Source organism: Coregonus clupeaformis, chromosome 37 (genome assembly GCF_020615455.1).
Source record: "Coregonus clupeaformis isolate EN_2021a chromosome 37, ASM2061545v1, whole genome shotgun sequence".
NCBI lineage: Eukaryota > Metazoa > Chordata > Actinopteri > Salmoniformes > Salmonidae > Coregonus > Coregonus clupeaformis.
In genome coordinates this window covers 4,313,152-4,337,448 of record NC_059228.1, presented here as the reverse complement: position 1 = coordinate 4,337,448, position 24,297 = coordinate 4,313,152, and the positions used below count along the sequence as shown (strand labels likewise).

Genomic DNA, 24,297 nt, shown 5'->3' with positions numbered 1-24,297 from the left:
GGTCGCTGTGGAACGGGCAGGGGTAGTAACTTACCCCTAGGCAGATGTCTAGGCGCCTTACACTGGGCGCACACCGAGCAGGAGGAAACATAAACCCTCACATCCCTCGCCAACGTGGGCCACCAGTACTTGGTACTAAGACGATACCGATACCAGGGTGTCCAGAGGAGGGTGACGTGTGAGCCCAATAGATCAAACGATCCCGAACCTCGAGCGGAACGTACTTCCCGACCCTCCGGGCATTGAGGTGGACTAGGTCGGTGCGTAATGCCCGCTCGAGTCCAGCATCGACCTCCCACACTACCGGTGCCACCAGACAAGACTCCGGCAGTATGGGAGTGGGCTCCACGGACCTCTCCTCCGTGTCATACCGCCGAGACAGTGCGTCTGCCTTACCGTTCTGTGACCCAGGGATGTACGTGATCTTAAATGTGAAACGGGTCAAAAACATATTCCACCTCGCCTGGCGAGGGTTCAGCCTCCTCGCTGCCCGGATGTACTCCAGGTTACGGTGGTCCGTCAAAATGAGGAAAGGGTGTTGAGCCCCCTCAAGCCAGTGCCTCCACACCTTTAGGGCCTGTACCACGGCTAACAACTCCCTGTCCCCCACGTCATAGTTTCGCTCCGCCCGGACTGAGCTTCTTGGAATAAAAAGCACAGGGGCGGAGCTTAGGTGGCGCGCCGGACCGTTGCGACAGCACGGCTCCTATACCGGCCTCTGACGCGTCCACCTCTACCTGAAATGGCAAAGAGGGATCCGGATGCGCCAGCACCGGAGCCGAGGTAAACAGGTCCTTCAGCCTCCCAAACGCCCTGTCCGCCTCGGCTGACCACTGCAGACGCACCGGACCCCCCCTTCAAAAGAGACGTTATGGGAGCTGCCACCTGTCCAAAACCCTGGATAAACCTCCGTAATAATTCGCAAACCCCAAAAACTGCTGCACCTCCTTCACAGTAGTTGGCGTTTGCCAATTACGCACGGCTGACACCCGTCTACCTCCATCTTCACCCCTGACGCAGACAACTGATAACCCAAAAAGGAGACCGACTCCTGGAAGAACAGACACTTCTCTGCCTTGACATACAGGTTGTGCTCCAACAGTCTCCGCAACACTCGGCGCACCAGGGCCACATGCTCGACTCGGGTAGGCGAGTACACGAGAATGTCATCGATGTACACGACCACCCCCTGCCCCTGCATGTCCCTGAAGATCTCATCCACGAATGATTGGAAAACTGAAGGAGCGTTCATCAACCCGTATGGCATGACAAGATACTCGTAATGGCCCGAGGTGGTACTAAAGGCTGTCTTCCATTCATCGCCCCCCCCTAATGCGCACCAAGTTGTACGCGCTCCTGAGATCTAATTTAGTGAAGAAACGCGCCCCGTGCAATGACTCCGTCATGGTCGCAATCAGCGGGAGTGGATAACTGTACTTCACCTTGATCTGATTGAGACCACGGTAATCAATGCACGGGCGTAATCCTCCATCCTTTTTCTTCACAAAAAAGAAACTTGAGGACGCAGGGGAAGTGGAAGGCCGTATGTATCCCTGTCTCAGAGATTCGTCTATGTACGTCTCCATAGCTCTCTTCTCCTCCTGAGACAGAGGATACACATGGCTCCGTGGGAGCGCAGCTCCTGCCTGGAGGTCTATCGCACAATCTCCCTGCCTATGGGGAGGCAACTGCGGTCGCCTCGACTTACTGAACACAATAGCCAAATCCCCATACTCAGGGGGAACGTGCAATGCGGGCACCTGGTTTGGACTCTCCACCGAGGTAGCCCCTACGGAAACGCCTAAACATCGACTCACACACTGGGCAGACCACTCCATCAGAGCCCTCTCCTGCCACGAAATCGATGGGTTATGGGTACTCAACCAGGGCATGCCCAGCACCACCGGATACGCAGGCGAGTCGATCAGAAATAGCTGGATCATCTCCTGATGACCCCCCTGCGCACACATCCTAAGTGGCGCAGTGACCTCCCTGATCAAGCCCGCACCCAACGGACGGCTATCTAGGGCATGAACAGGGAAGGGAACGTCCACAGGGAGAAGGGGAATCCCTAAGGCTAAACAAAACTTTTTATCAACAAAATTCCCAGCCGCGCCTGAATCTACCAGCGCCTTATGCTGGGAATGAGGTGCTACCTGTGGAAAACGCACAGATATACAGAAATGTGCAACAGAGAGCTCTGGGTGAGTGGGGCGCCTACTCACCTGGAAGGACTCCCCAGTGCGGGACCTGTCGTTCTCTCCCCGAGGAGGCCATCCCCAGCACCTAGCCGCGGTGTGTCCTCCCCGACCACAGTTGGTGCAGGAGATGGACCCCCTCGTAAGCCGACCCCTCCTCTCTCTAGCGCCAGCGCCCCCGAGCTCCATGGGGCACGGCTCGGAGGCGCTGGAGGGTGAAATGGACGGACCCCCCTCGGAACGTCCGCGGGAAGCTAGCAGGGTATCCAGCCTGATGGACATGTCGACCAACTGGTCGAACGAGAGGCTGGTGTCCCTACAGGCCAGCTCCCTACGGACGTCTCGCGTAGACTACATCTGTAGTGATCGATGAGAGCCCGCTCATTCCACCCTGCATCCGCCGCTAGGGCACGGAACTCTAAGGCGAACTCCTGGGCACTCCTCTTCCCCTGCCGGGAGGCCGACCAGACGCTCCCCGCCGCTCCCCGGGGATGTGTCAAACACCGCCCTGAAGCGGCGGGAGAACTCTTCGTAGGTGATGGTGTTAGCGTCGATCCTCCTCCACTCTGCGTTGGCCCATTCCAACGCCTTCCCGGAAAGGCAGGAGATCAGGGCGGACACACTCTCGTGTCCCGAGGGCGCCGGGTGCACGGTGGCCAGGTAAAGCTCCACCTGGAGAAGGAATCCCTGACACCCGGCCGCGGTCCCATCGTAGGCCCTCGGGAGCGAGAGTCGAACTCCTCGGGGTTCCGGAGCGGGAATGGGCTGAGTGGCCGATGGTGCGGGCAGGGAGGATGGCGGGGGAGGAGTCCCTCGGGTCTCCCAGCCTCGGATGGTGGTGATCACCTCCTGCAGTGCAGACCCCATCCGCAGGATCTGGTCATTCTGCTCACGGACCCTGTCCTCCAACGTCGCCTGTGCTGCTGCGGCTCCTGCTGATTCCATCGAGTAGGGTGTGTGATTCTGTCAAGGTAGATGTAGGTGGGTGTGGTGGTGGAATCAGGCGCAGGACGCAGAACGTTAGTCCAAAAGACTTTAGTAGAGCACAACAAAACAATCACGAATAAATGCCCTGAGGCAAAACTCCGCACGTAGGCGAATAACAACGGGCGCACAAACAGGTGCGCAAAACACTCCAAACAAATGGAGAAAATGCTCAACCGAGCAAACAGTGGAAATACAGCCTACCGGCACGACAGTAAAACAATCACACACAACACTAGACAAACACAACGAGAACTTAAAGGACACTAATTACACTAAACGATAACAGGTGTACAACAATCAGACAAAAGCAAACGAACATAGAAACATGCAACGGTGGCAGCTAGTATTCCGGAGACGACAAACGCCGAAGCCTGCCCGAGCAAGGGAGAGAGGCAGCCTCGGCCGAAACCGTGACAGAAACCACAGACATCAGCTGTCGCTCGCAGTTGGCAGTTATCATCAGGTATGTGGATGATCAGGGCTTTATTCTAGAACATTTCTTGGGCTACCTTGATATGTCAAGAGGGTGAGATGCGCAGTCTGTGTTTGACTTTGTGAATTCTCAGATGTCTGAGTTTAACTTAATGGAGAAACGTGTTGCCCAAACCTATGACGGCGCTGCTGTAATGGAATGTAACTGCTACTTGTATTTACAGCGGAGTAGCCCTGTCGATTTTCTCTCATTATTGTATGTAGAGCGATTTTATTTATTTTTTAATTTAATTTCCCTTCATTACCTTCCAACCCCACCACCCCTTCCCCAATTGAAGTAAACTAGTGAACAACAACGCTTAGGCCTCTACTTCCAGCCCATACATACTATATACATTTTATGGACACAGTCAAATTCTACAATAATTATATTTTGTTTGTTTTTACTCCTGAACTTCCTCCGATCATTTTCATGATGTCCATCTGGTTTGCTTCTATATGCCATATTTTTCTAACTGTGCTCTTTCAATTACAATTATTTGTATTACAGCTAAGTCCCCTCCTGTTCCCTGATTAAGCGATGATGGCCTCTCCACTCCCAGTGTCAACTCTCTCCTGACATGAACTGAAGCCATGTCTCATGTGTCCGGTCATCCATTGGCACATTGAATGCACTGTGAGTAGGCCAGTCAATTTTCTCTCATAACTGTATGTAGTCAATCAGATACACAAACACCATCACACTATTACACATCAATGTGATTTTTATCCTTGCTTGGACTAATTAATTCTTAGCTCTTTTGTCTAACTGTGTTGTGCTATTGATTTATGTCTTCCCAGTCAAATCCTGCCCTGCCCTCAGTGGAAGAGTTGAGCTCTTCTCCAACACCATCCATCCATGATGAGCCTGTCCTGCACTGAAGCCTCTGAACACCTCAACCCCTGTCCTGCACTGAAGTCAAGCCTCCGAACACCTCAACTCATGCCTCATTCAATCACTGCTGTGATATCTTCCCAACACTGTAAGTAGCCATCTCATTCTCAATAATATTTGACTATACATGTCTTTAATAAATGTTTTAGGTTAAAATAATGTATCTTTGCTGATTTTTTAAACATGCTTTGTTACTTCCGTGCGATCTGCATCTGTACCGTGGGTCTCCCATCCTCCTCAATTATTTAAATCACCAGCCTCCACTGATGCTTATAGTGTTATAGCTATTCACTTTTCGCACGTTGATAATGTTTGTTGATTTCGTTGCTATGGTCACCGGCAGCTGTCCAAGACAATAATCACATCATGACACATCCAATCCCCTCTGATCCTGGAAACTCAACCAGAACAACTCACCAATAAGACAGAGATAATTAACATTACATGATTTGATTGGCTAATGGAAAAGGACCAGCTGGAATGGAATGCCAGGAACAGAGGCGATGCCACGTCAGAAAATTGCTGCTGCTAGAATCCATAATCCGATTTAGGGAGTGTGTGTGTGAGTGTGTGTGTGTGAGTGTGAGGTGAGTGTGAGTGTGAGGTGAGGTGAGGAGGTGAGGTGGGAGTGTGAGTGGAGTGTGAGTGAGGTGAGTGAGGTGAGGAGGTGAGTGTGAGGAGTGAGAGTGAGAGTGAGAGTGAGAGTGAGAGAGAGAGAGAGAGAGAGAGAGAGAGAGAGAGAGAGAGAGAGAGAGAGAGAGAGAGAGAGAGAGAGAGAGAGAGAGAGAGAGAGAGAGAGAGAGAGAAGAATGGATGTTAGGGAGAGATAGAGGTCTTCTGGCCTCCTCAACCTGTACAGACAGCTTTCTCCCACCTTAAACCCTCTGTATATAAAGCAGGCCATACAGAGGACATTCAATAATATTACATGCGACACAAATGGCTAAACCGCTCAGATACAGTGCCTTCGGAAAGTATTCAGACACCTTGACTTTTTCCACTTTGTTACATTACAGCCTGATTCTAAAATCGATTAAATAACAATCTACACACATTACCCAGTAATGACAAAGCGAAAACAGGTTTTTAGAAATGTTTGCAAATGCATAAAAAATTTAAAACAGAAATACCTTATTCAAATAAGTATTCACACCCTTTGCTATGAGACTCGAAATTGAGCACAGATGCATCCTGTTTCATTGATCATCCTTGAGATGATTCTACAACTTGATTGGAGTCCACCTGTGGTAAATTCATTTGATTAGACATGATTTGGAAAGGCACACATCTGTCTATATAAGGTTCCACAGTTGACAGTTCATGTCAGAGCAAAAACCAAGGCATGAGGTCGAAGAAATTGTTCGTAGAGCTCTGAGACAGGATTGTGTCGAGGCACAGATGAAGGGTACCAAAAACATTTATGCAGCATTGAAGGTCCCCAAGAACACAGTGGCCTCCATCATTCTTAAATGGAAGAAGTTTGCAACCACCAAGACTCTTCCTAGAGCTGGCCGCCCAGCCAAACTGAGAAATCGTGGGAGAAGGGCCTTGGACCAAGAACCCGAAATGTCAATCTGACAGAGCTCTAGAGTTCCTCTGTGGAGATGGGAGAACCTTCCAGAAGGACAACTATCTCTGCAGCACTCCACCAATCAGGCCTTTATGGTAGAGTGGCCAGATGGAAGCAACTCCTCAGTAAAAGGTAAATGACAGCCTGCTTGGAGCTTGCCAAAAGTCACCTAAAGACTCTCAGACCATGAGAAACAAGATTCTCTGGTCTGATGAAACCAAGATTGAACTCTTTGGCCTGAATGCCAAACGTCACGTCTGGAGGAAACCTGGCACCATCCCTATGGGGAAGCATGGTGGTGGCAGAATCATGCTGTGGGGATGTTTTTCAGCGGCAGGGACTGGGAGACTAGTCAGGATCGAGGCATAGATGAACGGAGCAAAGTACAGAGAGATCCTTGATGAAAACCTGCTCCAGAGCACTCAGGACCTCAGACTGGGGTGAAGGTTCACCTTCCAACAGGACAACGACCCTAAGCACACAGCCAAGACAACGCAGGAGTGGCATCGGGACAAGTATCTGAATGTCCTTGACTGGCCCAGCCAGAGCCCGGACTTAAACATGATCTTATATCTCTGGAGAGACCTGAAAATAGCTGTGCAGCGACGCTCCCCATCCAACCTGACAGAGCTTGAGAGGATCTGCAGAGAAGAATGGGAGAAACACCCCAAATACAGGTGTGCCAGGCTTGTAGCGTCATATCCAAGAAGACTCTAGGCAGTAATCACTGCCAAAGGTGCTTCAACAAAGTACTGAGTAAAGGGTCTGAATACTTATGTCAATTTAATATTTCAGTGTTTTATTTTTTTTATAAATTAGCAAAACATTCTACAAAACTGTTTTTGCTTTGTCATTGTGGGATATTGTGTTTAGATTGATGAGGGAAAAAAACAATTTAATCAATTTGATAACAAGGCTGTAACCTATCAAAATGTGGAAAAAGTCAAGGGGTCGGAATACTTCCCGAAGGCACTGTATTGACATTACCCGACTACACCACGCTTAGATGGATACTGAATCATCATCCTCTATAATCTAGCAATATGTCCCCATGGGATATTGAGGAAATCAGTGAGTAATTGAAGATGACTGGATGTGGTCTATTAGCAGTGCTGAGTCTTGGTTTCGCTACAGAGTAGGTCAGAGAGGTAACGACATGCTATTAGCCAATGCTAACATGTGTGACGAAGGTGGTTTTACATGGTGAACCACTCTTGCCTAATAAGTAACGTTGCCTGAGACCTGAAGACTTGTATTACCTCCCTGAGCTAATGCCTTTTTAGCTCAATGGGTTAACACAGCCATACTGGCATGCGATTAGCCAAATTACATTGTGCTTATAAGCTAAAGTCTAGTCACTGTTACCTATGATTTACACCACCAATAACATAAAAGCATGCATCATCATTTCATCATATTTCACTTTTATTTAAGTAAAGAAAAGTTATAGTGGGAAGTATTAAACAAAACAGAGGTAACGTTTCAAGTGACCAAATAAACACAGTTTTAAAATACACCAATGCATGAAAATGTAAAACAGAAAGCTAACGCCACAGGATATACTGTAGTAAAATAGTGGAATCCTTCACAGGACAGAGCAAAATCAGTCAGTTATTCATAAACTATCTACATCGTTGCAGAAGTACTGTCAGCTATAAAATAGCTCAGAGCATCACATAGAAACTAGCTCTACATGTACTGTATACATTGGAAATGCTTACCAGGACATAGTGTTAAGTCAGTGCGTTATGTGAGGAGTGTGACATGTTGATTTGTTAGCTGGCAAGATTTCTGCATTCAGTATACTGTAGTCTATATATTAAAAGTATAATATTTCAATACCTATGTTCATGTATAAAGTTTAACAGACATGTTGACGACCACACTCCCAAAGACAATCTAAGGAACATGTTATCTCTAATGTTAAGATCTATTAGAACTAATTCTGGTCTACACACCACTTGTTATATGTTTAATAGCAGTATTAGCTTCCCAAGCTAATGCCTAGGCTTTAGCTCACCTTGCTAACAGTCTCACATATGATACAGTTGGTTTCAAGAATGGAAGTGCCTCCGGAAAGTATTCAGACCCCTTTACTTTTTCCACATTTTGTTACATTACAGCATTATTTTAAAATTGATTAAATTGTTTTTTCCCCCTCATCAATCTACACACAATACCCCATAATGACCAAGCAAAAACAGATTTTTAGAATTTCTGCTAATTTATCAAAAATACAAAACTGAAATATAACATATGATATAAGTATTCAGACCCTTTACTGAGTACTTTGTTGAAGCACCTTTGGCAACGATTAGATCATGGAGTCTTATTGGATATGATGCTACAAGGTTGGCACACCTGTATTTGGGGAGTTTCTCCCTGCAGACCCTATCAAGCTCTGTCAGGTTGGATGGGGAGCGTTGCTGCACAGCTATTTTCAGGTCTCTCCAGAGATGTTCGATCGGGTTCAAGTCCGGGCTCTGGCTGGGCAACTCAAGGACATTCAGAGACTTGTCTCAAAGCCACTCCTGCGTTGTCTTGGCATTGTGCTTAGGGTCGTTGTCCTGTTGGAAGGTGAACCGTCGCCCCAGTCTGATGTCCTGAGCGCTCTGGAGCATGTTTTCAACAAGGATCTCTCTGTACTTTGCTCTGTTCATCATTGCCTCGATCCTGACTAGTCTCCCAGTCCCTGCCGCTGAAAAACATCCCCACAGCAAAATGCTGCCACCAACATGCTTCACCGTAGGGATGGTGCCAGGTTTCTTCCAGACGTGACGCTTGGCATTCAGGCCAAAGAGTTCAATCTTGGTTTCATCAGACCAGAGAATCTTGTTTCTCATGGTCTGAGAGTCTTTAGGTGCCTTTTGGCAAACTCCAAGCAGGCTGTCATGTACCTTTTACTGAGGAGTGGCTTCCGTCTGGCCACTCTACCATAAAGGCCTGATTGGTGGAGTGCTGCAGAGATGGTTGTCCTTCTGGAAGGTTCTCCCATCTTCACAGAGGTACTCTAGAGCTCTGTCAGAGTGACCATCACCTCCCTGACCAAGGCCCTTCTGTTTTGGTACCCTTCCCCAGATCTGTGCCGCGACACAATCCTGTCTCGGAGCTCTACGGACAATTCCTTCGACCTCATGCCTTGGTTTTTGCTCTGACATGCACTGTCAACTGTGGGACCTTATATAGACCGGTGTGTGCCTTTCCAAATCATGTCCAATCAATTGAATTTACCACAGGTGGACTCCAATCAAATTGTAGAAACATCTCAAGGATGATCAATGGAAACAGGATGCACCTGAGCTCAATTTCGGGTCTCATAGCAAAGGGTCTGAATAATTATGTAAATAAGGTATTTCAGTTATTTACTTTTAATAAATTTGCAAAAATGTCTAAAAACCTGTTTTCGCTTTGCCATTATGGGGTATTGTGTGTAGATTGCTGAGGATTTATTTTTTAAATACATTTTAGAATAAGGCTGTAACGTAACAAAATGCGGACAAATTCAAGGGTTCTGAATTATTTCCGAAGGCACTGTACATTGTTCTTCATCACACCACAGGTTTTAGAGTCCATATTGTCTAAATTTCTATGGAGATATTGTCCCCCGTCTGTCCATAATCTAACCGTCTCCTCCCCTCCAATAGGAAGGTAAAAAACGTTGTCCAGCGGTGTCCTAGTGACCGTTGCCGAGTCTCGCAGGTAGGTTTGAAGTAGGTCGTAGTCCCCATGGCGATGGCGTCAAACTGTTCCGTCAACAGCCAAGCCTCCCAAAGGATTGTCAGAGCGTTCATTATCGTCAATGTGACCACCCAGAACTGTGCAGCTACTGCCCTAACCAACGACTGGTCCTCAAGGGACACCACCACCACATACAGGTGGTAAGTTGCCGCAGCAACGAAAAGGAGGTGTGCTGCGGCCATGGAGAGGATGAAGCTGATGAAGAGGCGATGGTTTCCCCTACCAATGCAGCGGTTCAGGAACAGGCAGTGGTGGTCGTAATCCCTCACACACACATCACACAACTTACAGTGTTTAGTATGGTCCGGCTGGAACAACTAGAGAGAGGGGGAATAGCAGTGAGAAACACTGTTTCTGTTTGAGAGGTTAACTTCAGAAGGGATAGATGTGGTAAAGGAGTCAATGGAACACAGACGTTCCATTGACCAGATTGGTGCACATATAGCAAATTTGATCTAACAAAGTGGATATTCGTCAAATCCGTCATGATTTATGTATTTTAAACAGGCCCACAATGTGGTTAATGAAGTTATATTTGGATATATTTGGCTGTTTTCGTGCATTAAAATGTAGAAGTTGTCCCTTTTCAGGTTTAGAAGAAGTGACTGCTAAATGCTAATTCCAGTTCGGATAAATCGGTGGTGGTGGTCAGTCGTTTTTAACTGTAATGCAGTTGATTGGTAATGATGACATAAACATGTGTTGGGGTTGACATCCATACCAACATTTTACTCCGCTTTTTACCTCAACATAGTGTGAAATACACATATAAACAACAGCCTAAATGGAGGCTAATTTTGCTGGAGGGCAATGAGGAGACTCGGAATCTTTCCCCCATGGCCCTTTTCCCCACACGTTTCCATGGCAATTCCATTGTTTTGTTCGAGTTCGATTGATCTTTTTACCGCATCTATGCACTTCTATAAATCATATCATAAATACAAAAACTATGTTTTAAGCAGGGGTTGGAACCGGTTCAGGGAAAAGCACTGACATTTTTCGAGGAACAGAACCAGAACGAAAGTGATCTATACTAATCCGTAATAGAACCGTTATTTTAAAAGCATAGGAACCAGTTTATAACTTTCTTGTACGTTCTGGGCATTTTTTTTCAGTCCCACAAAAAACGCAACAAAGTGCCTATGCAAAGCCCTCGCTGTCACTCAGAAACTTATTCCAGTGTCTGCCTGCTTGCCAGTTGAAAATCATTGCCTGTGTGTGTGTGTAGGCTATCTGCCTCTCCCCTCCCTCCGAAGCACAGTCTACGGTAGCTACTGACGTTACAAGCATGATTCAGAAATTAGGGAGAGATTTGGATTTACTTTTTCAATGCTAGTTACAGATACTATAGTTATCACGTTTCGTGTTGGATTTATTAACTACAAAAAGGTAAGACGTGTTTTTATTTTAATTCTGGTGCCGCTCTGCACACACAAGTGTGTTTGCTAGCTAGCAAGCTCTGGTCTAGGTAATGGAACTGATCAAGGGCCAGCTCTGGTCCAACGTTAGTTAAGCCTACTCTCTGAAGTTCAAAGACATTCAAAGTTCCTTAATAGAAGCCACTCCTCCGTAGGTATAATTCTGTGGGCCTTATTCAGATAATGCATGTCATAACAACAAGATGACCAGCGCTTCATGCCCATCGCTCTCTTCACCCTCGAAATTTAAGTTGCATCTCGCACCCTACACCCCTTGTCTGTCCAATGCATGTAGCTACATAGCTTGCCCGCTCCATAGCAAGCTGTTCTATCCATTGGTTAAGTAATTTACTGTCTAGCTAAATGTACCAACATTTTTTCGTTTTCAGATGTTTAAAAAGGAACAGAAAGGAATGATATAAACCGCTACTATGTTTTGGTTCAAAACGGTTCAGAACTTTATTTTGCTGGTCGGAAACAGTGGAACGGAACAAAAAAAATGATGGTTCTGTTCAGAATGAAACGATTGGAAAATAATTTTGGTTCCAACCCCTGGTTTTAAGTGACAATCCCAAAAAATACAGGAAATTCAAATAAGCAACACTAAATTTAACATATGAACAAAAAATGTACAGCAAACTCAGCTTATTACATCTGCTACTGGGGCGGCAGGTAGCTTAGTGGTAGCTTAGTGGTTAAGATCGTTGTGCCAGTAACCGAAAGGTCGCTGGTTCTAATCCCTGAGCCGATTAGGTGAAAATCTGTCGATGTGCCCTTGAGCAAGGCACTTAACCCTAATTGCTCCTGTAAGTCGCTCTGGATAAGAGCGTCTACGTAAATGTAATGCTACTGCTATTGATGTGCATTCACTGTAAAACATATATTTTTTTAAGTTGAGTCAACTTTAAACAATCAAGGCAATCAGCTGTTTACTCAACTTTGGGGCAGGAAAGTTCTGGGTACATAGATTCCTTTGTTGTCTCAACACGTTTGCCAAAGTTGAGTAAACTAGATAAAGAAAACTGCTGAATGGATCGAGGCGCTGTTTGGTGAGCATTTAGCATTTAGGAAATGTAGTTCTCTGTGGATGTGCACAGTTTTGTTCGGGAATATGGAGGATTGATGAAAAAAAGAGGAGGAAAAAAATCAATTTAACATGCATTGCCCAATCAACTATAATCACCACTATAATACCATGACAAAAGGAGGGCAGGATAAACGTATTTCTCGCCACAACTCAAATCTCAGCTGCATCACTAACTTAAACAACTCTGTCTTTTCTTAACTCATAATAAAGATTGATTGATTGATGGATGGATTGGTTCTCCTCACCTCACAGTAGATGCAGAACCTCTGAGGATTCTGTTTTTTCTCCAGCAGGTCTGCTATGGAGGAGTAGCGAGGATCTGCGTCTCCCGGTCCCAGCTCCCCAGGATCCTGGGTTAGAACCCTCCAGAACAGGGCCAAAACCACAGAGAACTGGACCAGCGACACATTACCCAGAACACCATCCCCCCACAAGCGTCACAGCAGGTTAAGGCTCAACCAACAATATACTACATGTCGGCTACATACATATAATGTATGATGGATAGTCAGTGTAAAGTATATTCATCATTGTTCAGCTACAAAATAGTCAACCACAATCTCCAGGAACTACAGTCACTAGCAAGGTTTGCAATTTGATGTGGTTGAAGCCACTTTTCTTTATCAGGCCTTCCCTATCCTGTGTATGTGACAATACAACATTCCTTTAAAAAAAAGTATATACGTTATTGTAATAGAATTAGGCAGTACACAATATTAGGCAGTACAGTATCACTGTGATATAAAGGATATTTGGCGGCAGTATTCTGTAGTAGAAGCAGACTAGAGAGTGGAACAGTCCAGCTATCATAGTCCCTAGGTAGACGGGGTTGGCCAACCTGCAACACAACACAGGACAGGTAATGGAAAAAATAACAATACAATGGATGAATATACTGTATAATGCAGACACACACACACACACACAGACACACAGTCTGTACCTCTGGTAGGTGGTCATGCGGTGGAACTGGGAGAAGATACTCCTGGCCAGCCAAGGGAAGAGCACGGCGCACGTTATCCCTCCGTAGCCCCCCAACATCGTTGCGATAATCAGAATCACTCCTCCGATCAGACACGGGTAGAATAACGTCCAGTAGTACAGGACTGGACGTACATACACACACACAAAAAACACACACAGAGATCCACGCATGCACGGATACACGCACACACAGAAACAATTATACACAGAAACATGATTCGATGTCACACAATGTTCATTACAGTTAAACTTATCACAGCCTCATTAGAGACTAAAGGCATAGCACCTACGGTGGGACTCGTCGGGTTTGCTGAAGGGTGGCTCCTTCATGTAGCGGGTCAGTAGTTTGCTCAGCTGCAGATGTCTGTGGAAATACAACCCCAACACAGAAAATGATGGTGGTATGGCAATGGGACAGAAGAGGGTGACAGTGTGATATATTCCTGGGTTGTATTTATTAGGTCACACAATGGAAAACGTTTTAAAACGTTTCGCACCTGAAAAGAAAAAAGAAAGTTCAGTCCAGATTAGTCCCTCCCTGTTTTTGTCTGTTTTCCTCCGTTTTGTGCCTAATGAATACCCAGGTAAAGGTTAGAGCTATTGGGACCCACCTGAATGTCCTTCCCTGCCTGCAGAGGTCCAGAGGTGTGTGTCCGCTGTAGGTCTTCAAGTGTAGTATCCTGAAGCCTGATCTCTGTAGCAGCGTCCAACACATCTCTACACAGCCTCTCTCTGATGCCACATGGACCGCCGTCAACCCATCCTCGTCCACAGTCTCCACCATACACCTCTGACACACACACAAAACATATTTTAAATAGTGCGGCAGCAATCCTACAAAGTTGAAGGATACTGCAGCCGAGCGCTCCAGCAAGGACCGCATGTTACAGAGATTGTGCAGTTGTTCACCTCCCTTCAACGATTTGAAAGGACATGACTGGAAATTTGGTGGAACTCCCACTTGGCTATTTTTACATTTACATTTTAGTCATTTAGCAGACGCTCTTATCCAGAGCGACTCACAGTTAGTGAGTGCATACATTTTCATACTGGCCCCCGTGGGAATCGAACCCACAACCCTGGCATTGCAAGCGCCACGCTCTACCAACTGAGCTACACGGGGCTATGCCTCCACTAATTCAATGCTTTTACATTTGTGGGAAGTTCAGGAGAAAGGAGATATTATTGTGACGCACCTCAGGACTTTACATGCCCCGTTTGTAACAGATAATGTGACTTGAGGAACTGTAGTCTGTAAGGTAAACTCCATATCGAAACTCCCCAATAGAAGTGGAACATGGAAGTCATCATAAGACTTACGTTCTAAGCAAGTAAGTGTGTACATCTCACCTTGTTTCGGAGCAGGTAGCGGACGACCTCAGTGTTGCCTGCATCAGCAGCCAGGTGTAGAGGTGTAACATGGTACATGTCTCCATCACACCACCTGAACATTCCCGTCTCCCACAGGTACTGCATCGCTACACTTGGAGACACGACGCAGGGTAAGAGTGAGTAGTTGTGTGTAGGTTTATGTGTGTGTGAGTGTGTGTGTGTGTACATGCATATGGACACACCTACTCATTTCAGGGATTTTCTTAATTTTTACATTGTAGAATAATAGTGAAGACATCAAAACTATGAAATAACACATATGGAATCATGTAGTAACCAAAAAAGTGTTAAACATATCAAAATATATTTAATATGAGATTCTTCAAAGTAGCCACCCTGGAATGCTTTTCCAAAAGTCTTGAAGGAGTTCCCACATATGCTGAGCACTTGTTGGCTGCTTTTCCTTCACTCTGCGGTCCAACTCATCCCAAACCATTTCAATTGGGTTGAGGTCGGAGGATTGTGGAGGCCAGGTCATCTGATGCAGCACTCCATCAGCCTTATTGGTCAATTAGCCCTTACACAGCCTGGAGGTGTGTTGGGTCATTTTCCTGTTGAAAAACAAATGATAGTCCCACTAAGAGCAAACCAGATGGGATTGCGTATCGCTGCAGAATGCTGTGGTAGCCATGCTTGTTAAGTGTGCCTTGAATTCTAAATAAATCAAAGACAGTGTCACCAGCAAAGCACCATCACACCTCCTCCTCCATGCTTCACGGTGGGAACCACACATGCAGAGATCATCCGTTCACCTCCTCTGTGTTTCACAAAGACACGGCGGTTGGAACCAAAAATCTCAAATTTGGACTCATCAGACCAAAGGACAGATTTCCACCGGTCTAATGTCCATTGCTTGTGTTTCTTGGCCCAAGCAAGTCTCTTCTTCTTATTGGTGTCCTTTAGTAGTGGTTTCTTTGCAGCAATTCGACCATGAAGGCCTGATTCACGCAGTCTCCTCTGAACAGTTGATGTAGAGATGTGTCTGTTACTTAAACTCTGTGAAGCATTTATTTGGGCTGCAATCTGAGGCCGGTAACTCTAAAGAACTTATCCTCCGCAGCAGAGGTAACTCTGGGTCTTCCTTTCCTGTGGCGGTCCTCATGAGAGCCAGTTTCATCATAGCGCTTTATGGTTTTTGCGACTGCACTTTAAGAAACGTTCAAGGTTCTTCAAATTTTCCGGATAGAATGACCTTCATGCCTTAAAGTAATGATGGACTGTCGTTTGTCTTTGCTTATTTGAGCTGTTCTTACCATAATAATATAATATACCATTTAGCAGACGCTTTTATCCAAAGCGACTAACAGTCATGTATGCATACATTTTAACATATGGGTGGTCCCGGGGATCAAACCCACTACCCTGGCGTTACAAGCGCCATGCTCTACCAATTGAGCTACAGAGGACTATCTTCTGTATAGGGCTATATTTTGTATACCACCCCTACCTTGTCACAACACAACTGATTGGCTCAAACGCATTAAGAAGGAAAGAAATTCCACAAATTAACTTTTAACAAGACACACCTGTTAATTGAAATGCATTCCAGATGACTACCTTATGAAGCTGGTTGAGAGAATGCCAAGTGTGCAAAGCTGTCATCAAGGCAAAGGGTGGCTACTTTGAAGAATCTCAAATATAAAATATATCTTGATTTGTTTAAAACTTTTTTGGTTACTACATGATTCCATGTGTTATTTCATAGTGTTGATGTCTTCACTATTATTCTACAATGTAGAAAATAGTAAAAAATAAAGAAAAACCCTGGAATGTGTAGTTGTGTCCAAACTTTTGACTGGTACTGTATATATATATATATATATATATATATATATATATATATATATATATATGTGTGTAATATTATGTAGCTATGTGTGTGTGTGTGTGTGTCCTTACATGTTGCCTCCAGACACTCCATGGTGTAGGGCGGTTTTGCCCTGATGGTCTACCATGCGTAGATCAGCTCCATGCTGCATCATCTGGTGCATCACATATACATTACCATGCCTGGAGAGACACAGACATTACCGCATTAATAGTATAATTCCATTTCTCCCCCTTCTTTGCTAGTGCTTGGAGCTTTTCGCTACACCCGCAATAACATCTGCTAAATACGTGTATGCTACCAATACAATTTGATTTGATTTACACTTGTTCACTCCCCCTCAAGGATGTCAAAGCATTGGATTGATGTAAGTACAGGCTGGAGAGAGGTTCCACCATATTTCTTACACCAGTACATTCCTTTTCCATCCATGAGGGGGAGTGTATGAGTGCACACTTCAGGGAGAAGAGGGAGAGACAGGGGCATTTATAGATGCTCCAGGGGCCCAACGCTCTTCCCCTAGTCCCTTTCCACAGATCTAATCGGACTGGATAGGGGGACCAATTCAGTCCATTAAAATCTGCAGATACTGACGTGGTAGGAGACAGGTAGTGTTACTGACCTGCATGCTAAATGGAAGGCCGTCATTCCTGCATCACAGGTCAGGTTGGGGTCAGCTCCATTGCTTAGCAACAGGTTAACTATTGAACGGTTACCATTGAGGGCTGCAAAGTGGAGAGGGGTGAAATCACTCCAACCTACACACAGACACAGATACAGACCGACACACAAAGATGATTAGGGTGCTATAACTGTAAATGATCACATTCATTGTATTACTTTGAGATATTGTCACTTTCAACCTAACCACCCAAAGAGCAGTAGGCCTACTATTGTCTCTTTACCACTGATTTTAGCTGCTGTGACTTCATGTCACACTGTCACAGGAGATGTGAGTGTCTGAAAGGATAGACTGATTAACTACTCATCTCAGATAACTGATAAAACAGACAGGGTTAGGGGTCTCTCTCTAAAACAGACAGGGTTAGGGGTCTCTCTCTAAAACAGACAGGGTTAGGGGTCCCTCTCTAAAACAGACAGGGTTAGGGGTCTCTCTCTAAAACAGACAGGGTTAGGGGTCTCTCTCTAAAACAGACAGGGTTAGGGGTCTCTCTCTAAAACAGACAGGGTTAGGGGTCTCTCTCTAAAACAGACAGGGTTTGGGGTCCCTCTCTCAACATGACAAAATCCCAACAGGGAGACATCAGCAGTCAGCTTTCAGCAGTCATTTAAGAACAGTGAGTGGTGATGCATTCTGGAACTGTGATGGGACTCTGAAACTTACATTTTGTATGATTTTAAACTAGGCCGAATATGGCCAGTAGTGATAAGATAGTAAGATTGGTTTTAACACATTATATAAATCAATATCTGCTGCCTGTAACAAAGCAATTTGCTCATGCATATTTGATGCTGCAAAGCGATAGCTGGGTGAAAAAGGCTTGTGGAAAAGCTCTGACGACAGACATTTCAGTCTGACCGTCTCTGACATGCTTATTATTCAGAATTTACTTACAGAAGGTAAGAATAACGGTATGATAATTTAGGCACACTACCCAGAAGTGCCCTTAGAATAGGCTACAGTTTGGTTAGCCCAAAGTCGGTTTCCTCCTCAACTCAAGAAGGCGGGAGAAAAGGGGAAAATATGCGTACTTTCTTTAGGAAACACCAGTGGCTAATGCTAGTCCCGGATGTTGCGTACCGCGTTAAGCCAATCAGGCTGCAGCAGTTTGTTTTTTCACCCCTGGTCTGATAGTTTCGAAATAAAACGTATGCTTACTGAACAAGCAGAATTTCTTTTATATTGAAAACATACAACCTATTTGCAGTGAAGCCACTCAACATCTACATCACATTAGTAATCTAACAGACTGCCATCCAGAGCGACCCACAGAAGCAACCAGGGTCAACGCCCTGCTCAAGGGCACGTCGACAGATCACCCATAAGGTCAAAAACGGGGACCCGAACCAGCAACCCATCAGCCACCGACCCAAGCTTCCAACCGCCAGGCCACCAGCCCTCCAAGATCCCCCCCACAGTTCCCCCAGGAGCTGGCCACCCTCTTCGGATTTATACACACCATATATCTTTAAGTAGAATACATGTATTTTTTCACCCCAGATGCAATATGCAATTAATGTAATGATTGCTTTGTAAACGAGTTCATGCCAACAAATCCAATGCATGTCATTAAAAACTGTTTGTTCAGTAAGCACAACTTTTATTTTGAAATTGTCAGACCAGGGGTGTATTCATTATGGCATATTATTATTATTATTATTATATTATTATTATTATTATTATTATTATGCCGAATCTGTTGCAAAACATTTTGAAACGGAACAAAATGTGGATGGACCTTCCTGAATTTGTCCAATAGAAACTCAAATTAAATTTAAATCTAGTTTTATTTGTCACAAGCTCCGAATATAACTGGTGTAGACTTAACAGTGAAATGCTTGCTTATGAGCCCTTCCCAACGATGCAGAGTAACTAAAATAGTAACACAAGGAATACAAAAAAATACACAAGAATGGAGCTACACTACATGACCAAAAGTATGTGGACACCTGCTCGTCGAACATCTCATTCCATAATCATGTGCATTAATATGGAATTGGTCCCCCCTTTGCTGCTATAACAGCCTCCACTCTTCTGGAAGGCTTTCCACTAGATGTTGGTATATTGCTGCAGGGATTTGCTTCCATTCAGCCACAAGAGCATTAGTGAGGTTGGGCTCTGATGTTGGGCGATTAGGCCTGGCTCATAGTCGGTGTTCCAATTCATCCCAAAGGTGTTCGATGGGGTTGAGGTCAGGGCTCTGTGCAGGCCAGTCAAGTTCTTCCACAACGATCTCAACAAACCATTTCTGCATGGGGGCATTGTCATGCTGAAACAGGAAAGGGCCTTCCACTCCCGAGTGGCGCAGTGGTCTAAGGCACTGCATCGCAGTGCTAGCTGTGCCACTAGAGATCCTGGTTCGAATCCAGGCTTTGTCGTAGCCGGCCGCGACCTGGAGAACCATGGGGCGGTGCACAATTGGCCCAGCGTTGTCCAGGGTAGGGGAGGGAATTGACGGCAGGGATGTTTGTAGAGCATGGTGTTTGCAATGCCAGGGTTGTGGGTTCGATTCCCATGGGGGGCCAGTATAAAAATAAATAATGTATGCAGTCACTAACTGTAAGTCGCTCTGGATAAGAGCATCTGCTAAATGACGTAAATGTAAACATGACTTTTGAATGACTACCTCATCTCTGTATCCCACACATACAATTATCTGTAAGGTCCCTCTGTCGAGCAGTGAATTTCAACCACAAAGACCAAGGAGGTTTTCCAATGCCTCGCAAAGAAAGGCACCTATTGGTAGATGGCTAAAAAAAGCTGACACTGAAAATCCCTTTGAGCATGGTGAAGTTATTAATTACATTTTGGATGGTGTATCAATACACCTAGTCTCTACAAAGATAAAGGCATCCTTCCTAAGTCAGTTGCCAGAGAGGAAGGAAACCGCTCAATGATTTCACCGTGAGGCCAATGGTGACTTTAAAACAGTTACAGTTTAATGGCTGTAATAGGTGAAAACTGAGGATGGATCAACAACATTGTTGTTACTCCGCAATACTAGCCTAAATGACAGAGTGAAAAGAAGGAGGCCTGTACAGAATTTTCAAAAATATATTCCAAAACATGCATCCTGTTTGCAATAATGTACTAAAGTAAAACTGCAAAAAATGTGGCAAAGAAATGAACTTGAGTACAAAGCGTTATGTTTGGGGCAAATCCAACCACAACACATCACTGAGTGCCACTCTTCATATTTTCAAGCATGGTGGTGGCTGCATCATGTTATGGGTTTGCTTGTCGTCAGCAAGGTCTAGCGAGTTTTTTGGGATTAAACTAAACGGAATAGAGCTAAACACAGGTAATATCCTAGAGGAAAACCTGGTTCAGTCTACTTTCCAACAGACACTATGAGAGAAATTCACCTTTCAGCTGGACAATAATCTAAAATGCAAGGCCAAATACACACTGGAGTTGCTTACCAAGACAACATTGAATGTTCCTGAGTGGCCTAGTTACAGTTTGAATTAAATTGGCTTGCAAACCTAAGGCAAGACTTGAAAATGGCTGTCTAGCAATGATCAACAACCAACTTGACAGAGCTTGAAGAATTTTTAAAAAGAATAATGTGCAAATATTGTACAATCCAGCTGTGCAAAGCTCTTAGAGACTTACCCAGAACTACTCACAGCTGTAATCGCTGCAAAAGGTGATTGTAACATGTATTGACTCAGGTCTAGTCCCGTGTAGCTCAGTTGGTAGAGCATGGTGTTTGCAATGCCAGGGTTGTGGGTTCGTTTCCCACGGGGGACCAGTATGAAAAAAATAAATTTAAAAAATGTATGCATTCACTAACTGTAAGTCGCTCTGGATAAGAGTGTCTGCTAAATTACTAAAATGTAAATGTCTTGAGTACTTATGTAATCAAAATATAGTCTTTTTTTTGTTGTTTAAATTTTTCTTCCACATTACATTATTTAGTGCTTCAACAAAGTACTGAGTAAAGGGTCTGAATATTATGTAAATGTAAAATTTGCGTTTTTTATTTTTAATAAATTTGCAAACATTTCTAAAAAACTTTTTTTGCTTTGTCATTATGGGGTATTGTGTGTAGATTGGGGGGGCAATTTAATGCATTTTAGAATAAGGAACAAGTCGAGAGGTCCGAATACTTTCCGAATGCACTGTATAGTCTAATGTGTGTGCATAGGGTCAGTACAAGATAGTCAGTGCAGATAGTTTGGGTACCATTAATTGACTATTTAGCAGTCTCGCTATTTAGCAGCCTTATTTTTTTAGTTCACCTTTATTTAACTAGGCAAGTCAATTAAGAACAAATTCTTATTTACAATGACAATGACGGCCTACCAAGAGGCAAAAGGCCTCCTTTGGGGATGGGGGCTGGGATAAACAATTTAAATGTAGGACAAAACACATCACGACACCACAAATCTACATAAAGAGAGACCTAAGACAACAGCACAGCATGGCTTGGGGGTAGAAGCTGTCTCAGAGCCTGTTGGTCCGAGAGCTGATGCTCCGGTACCGTTTGCCGGACGGTAGCAGAGTGAACGGTCTATGGCTTGGGTGGCTGGGGCCTTTACAATTTATCAGCCCTTCCTCTGTTTTAGTTGCAAAACGGAACTGTTAGGACTAATGACAAGCGACAAGCATTAGCCACTCTAGCATGGTGTTTCATAAATAAGGTATGCATATTTTCTCTGTTTTTGTCTCGCCATTAAATCGAGTTAAGGAGGAAACCGGCACCTTTGCAGACTTAATGTACAATGTTTTATGTACGAACCGGTTCACGGGGATACATAGGATTGTATAGCTGGCTGCGCACATTCTCTTTGGACGGTAAGATGAAACGTGCCAGGTTAGGAGAATTAGGTTAAGGTTAGGAAAAGGGTTAGGGTTTGTTAAAATTGTCTCCGACGCGACTCGAAAATATCTATCTACCAGGCCTGCCTGAGAACAGTCTTGGTATCCACAAATGCTCTTCTGCAATATGATAGGCTTTTGGAAAAATTAAATAGAAAATAACATTAATTCCCCAAACGTGTGAACAAGTAAATTGTTGGCTAATGCATACTTCAAAAATGTATAGGCAGGCCTATAAACGTACCTTTCTTTTTGAGGATAGATCGATCATGTTGAATGATATGTGCACACTGATCAATGTTTCCTCGTTGGATACAGTCAAAAATGTCCCCGTCGACCCTAGGCATTGGAAGCATGATGCGAATACTGTGCCGCCTGACTATCACTCTGTCAATGTAAAAAACATATCCATACAGAGACGATACATTGTAACAACAATCATACGTTCATTTAGCAAAGACCCTTGGCTACTAAGTAGCTGGATTTTGTTATTGTCTTAAAACTGACTGCAGTCACGTATGCTACGTTCACTTTAGGTTAGACTGCAGTAGGCAGGACAGACCCCGCCTAGCGCTTCTGATTGGATAGAATTTTCCTCATCACGACTTGTGTTCCAAGAAATAAAACATGCCTGCAACCTGGTCGCAAAGCATTTAGTATTATTCTGAACGTATATCGGGGACTCTCTTTTAGTTTGATATGTTACGTTTCGTATGGTATTAATTTGTGAATGTCCATCATCCATTTCTTATTATGTTACGAATTACAATTTGTATGCTATTATGAATTTGCTAAAAGTACAATATGTAAAAATTTTGATAAACATATGATATTTTACGAATTCCAGTTTGTTGTGGCTAACGTTAGCTAGGTATCTAGGTGGCTAACGCTAACGTTAGCTAGCTGGCTAACGTTAGCTAGGCGAGGTGTTAGGGTTAAGGTTAGGAGTTATGTTAAAGGGTTAAGGTTAGGGGAAGGGTTAGCTAAAACGGGAAAAGGTTAGGGGAAGGGTTAGCTAACATGCTAAGTAGTGATTAGTTTAAAAGTTGCTAATGAGCTAAAATGCTAAAGTTGTTCATGATGAGATTTGAATATACAACCTTTGATTTGCTAGATGTAACCTTCTGTCTTATTTAACCATATCAAACAAAACATATCAATCATACTAATTTAACAGTCCCAGATTGACTTTAATTATGTTACGCCTAGTCTATGAGACCAGGCTGCGTATATGGATTTGTCGCTTTATATCAGTGAAACTGAAAATCTCAACAATACATCTCTTCCATTGAAAGCCGTATTTAAAATTAATGTTGCTGGCTATGGCTGCTAAGGTTGCCTGTCGGATAAGCGCCAATGTTTCGCTAACACTATGTTTAGCCAACTGTACAAAGAATAATGTGCAAATAAAAGTAAACATAATCAGCCAACAGTACATTGGCAAATGCGCCTTTCTGCTGCTTGACAGGCAGAGCCCACAAAGTATGGGAAATTAACCTAAACCACTCATACTTGTCAGGTATAGTTAACTTTTATATCACTCAAATATCAAATTAATGTTGGCCAATACTGAGAAATATCATGAGGGTAGCATTATTAATTAATGTTTAGGGTACTAGGGGGTAACAACCTTACTACCAGATCGTCTGAGATAAAATACATAAAAAAGATAACATAACTTAATCAACTTTGTAACCACTCCCTCTTCAAATTAGGGCTAATTGGAAAAGCTGTTCAAAAGAGGACATTGTATAATTTCTTTGTACTCCCTGATGAAGGCCATGCAGCCGAAACGCGTCGGATAAAAAAAAAAAAAAATGTTTCTATTGAACATGCCATACTAATAAAGGCATTTTAATTAATTATATGAAGAGTGCCTTGGTCCTCCTTTCTTTTTGATGACCAATTCACCCCCTTGACCAAAGAGCGCCTTCTGTCTACCAACATTTACTATTGTGTAACTTAGTAGCGCTTCCCTTGCTCCTCTTTCTATAACTTAATTGCAGTTGCAAATGTTACGACTGGTGACTGATAGCTTTACAGTTAATGTTACTTTATAGCCTATAAGCTATTTTACACAGCATTTATTTCATATACAGTGGGGGGAAAAAGTATTTAGTCAGCCACCAATTGTGCAAGTTCTCCCACTTAAAACGATGAGAGAGGCCTGTAATTTTCATCATAGGTACACATCAACTATGACAGATAAATTGAGGGAAAAAA

The 24,297-nt window shown here is 44.1% G+C and overlaps 1 protein-coding gene across 2 annotated transcripts; it reads right to left on the bottom strand.

Annotated features, from left to right (window-relative positions):
* Window positions 1-9,545: 9,545 nt before the first annotated feature.
* LOC121553588 (palmitoyltransferase akr1) lies at window positions 9,546-22,604 on the bottom strand. Of its 2 annotated transcripts, XM_041866820.2 has the most exons (10): window positions 22,319-22,604; window positions 17,191-17,326; window positions 16,640-16,750; window positions 14,699-14,831; window positions 13,960-14,138; window positions 13,639-13,712; window positions 13,308-13,470; window positions 13,117-13,202; window positions 12,610-12,800; window positions 9,546-10,176 (listed from the first exon to the last, which is right to left on the bottom strand). In XM_041866820.2, the coding sequence occupies exons 1-10, from the start codon at window positions 22,428-22,430 to the stop codon at window positions 9,700-9,702; spliced, it is 1,662 nt and encodes a 553-aa protein (XP_041722754.2). In that variant the 5' UTR covers window positions 22,431-22,604; the 3' UTR covers window positions 9,546-9,699. The 2 variants fall into 2 exon arrangements, with proteins under 2 accessions (XP_041722754.2, XP_041722755.2); XM_041866821.2 differs by lacking the exons at window positions 17,191-17,326; window positions 22,319-22,604 and having other exon boundaries at window positions 14,699-14,826; window positions 16,640-16,743.
* Between the last annotated feature and the right edge of the window lie 1,693 nt (window positions 22,605-24,297).

What these genes read in the sequence shown, in the direction of transcription:
- LOC121553588 (XM_041866820.2), bottom strand. Translation starts at nt 22,430, where the DNA reads ATGCTTCCAATGCCTAGGGTCGACGGGGACATTTTTGACTGTATCCAA. An exon ending in GGAGTGTCTGGAGGCAACAT is followed by an intron (nt 14,832 to 16,639) that starts GTAAGGACACAC and finishes CGTGTCTCCAAG; the next exon opens with TGTAGCGATGCAGTACCTGT. An exon ending in GCTACCTGCTCCGAAACAAG is followed by an intron (nt 14,139 to 14,698) that starts GTGAGATGTACA and finishes TGTGTGTGTCAG; the next exon opens with AGGTGTATGGTGGAGACTGT.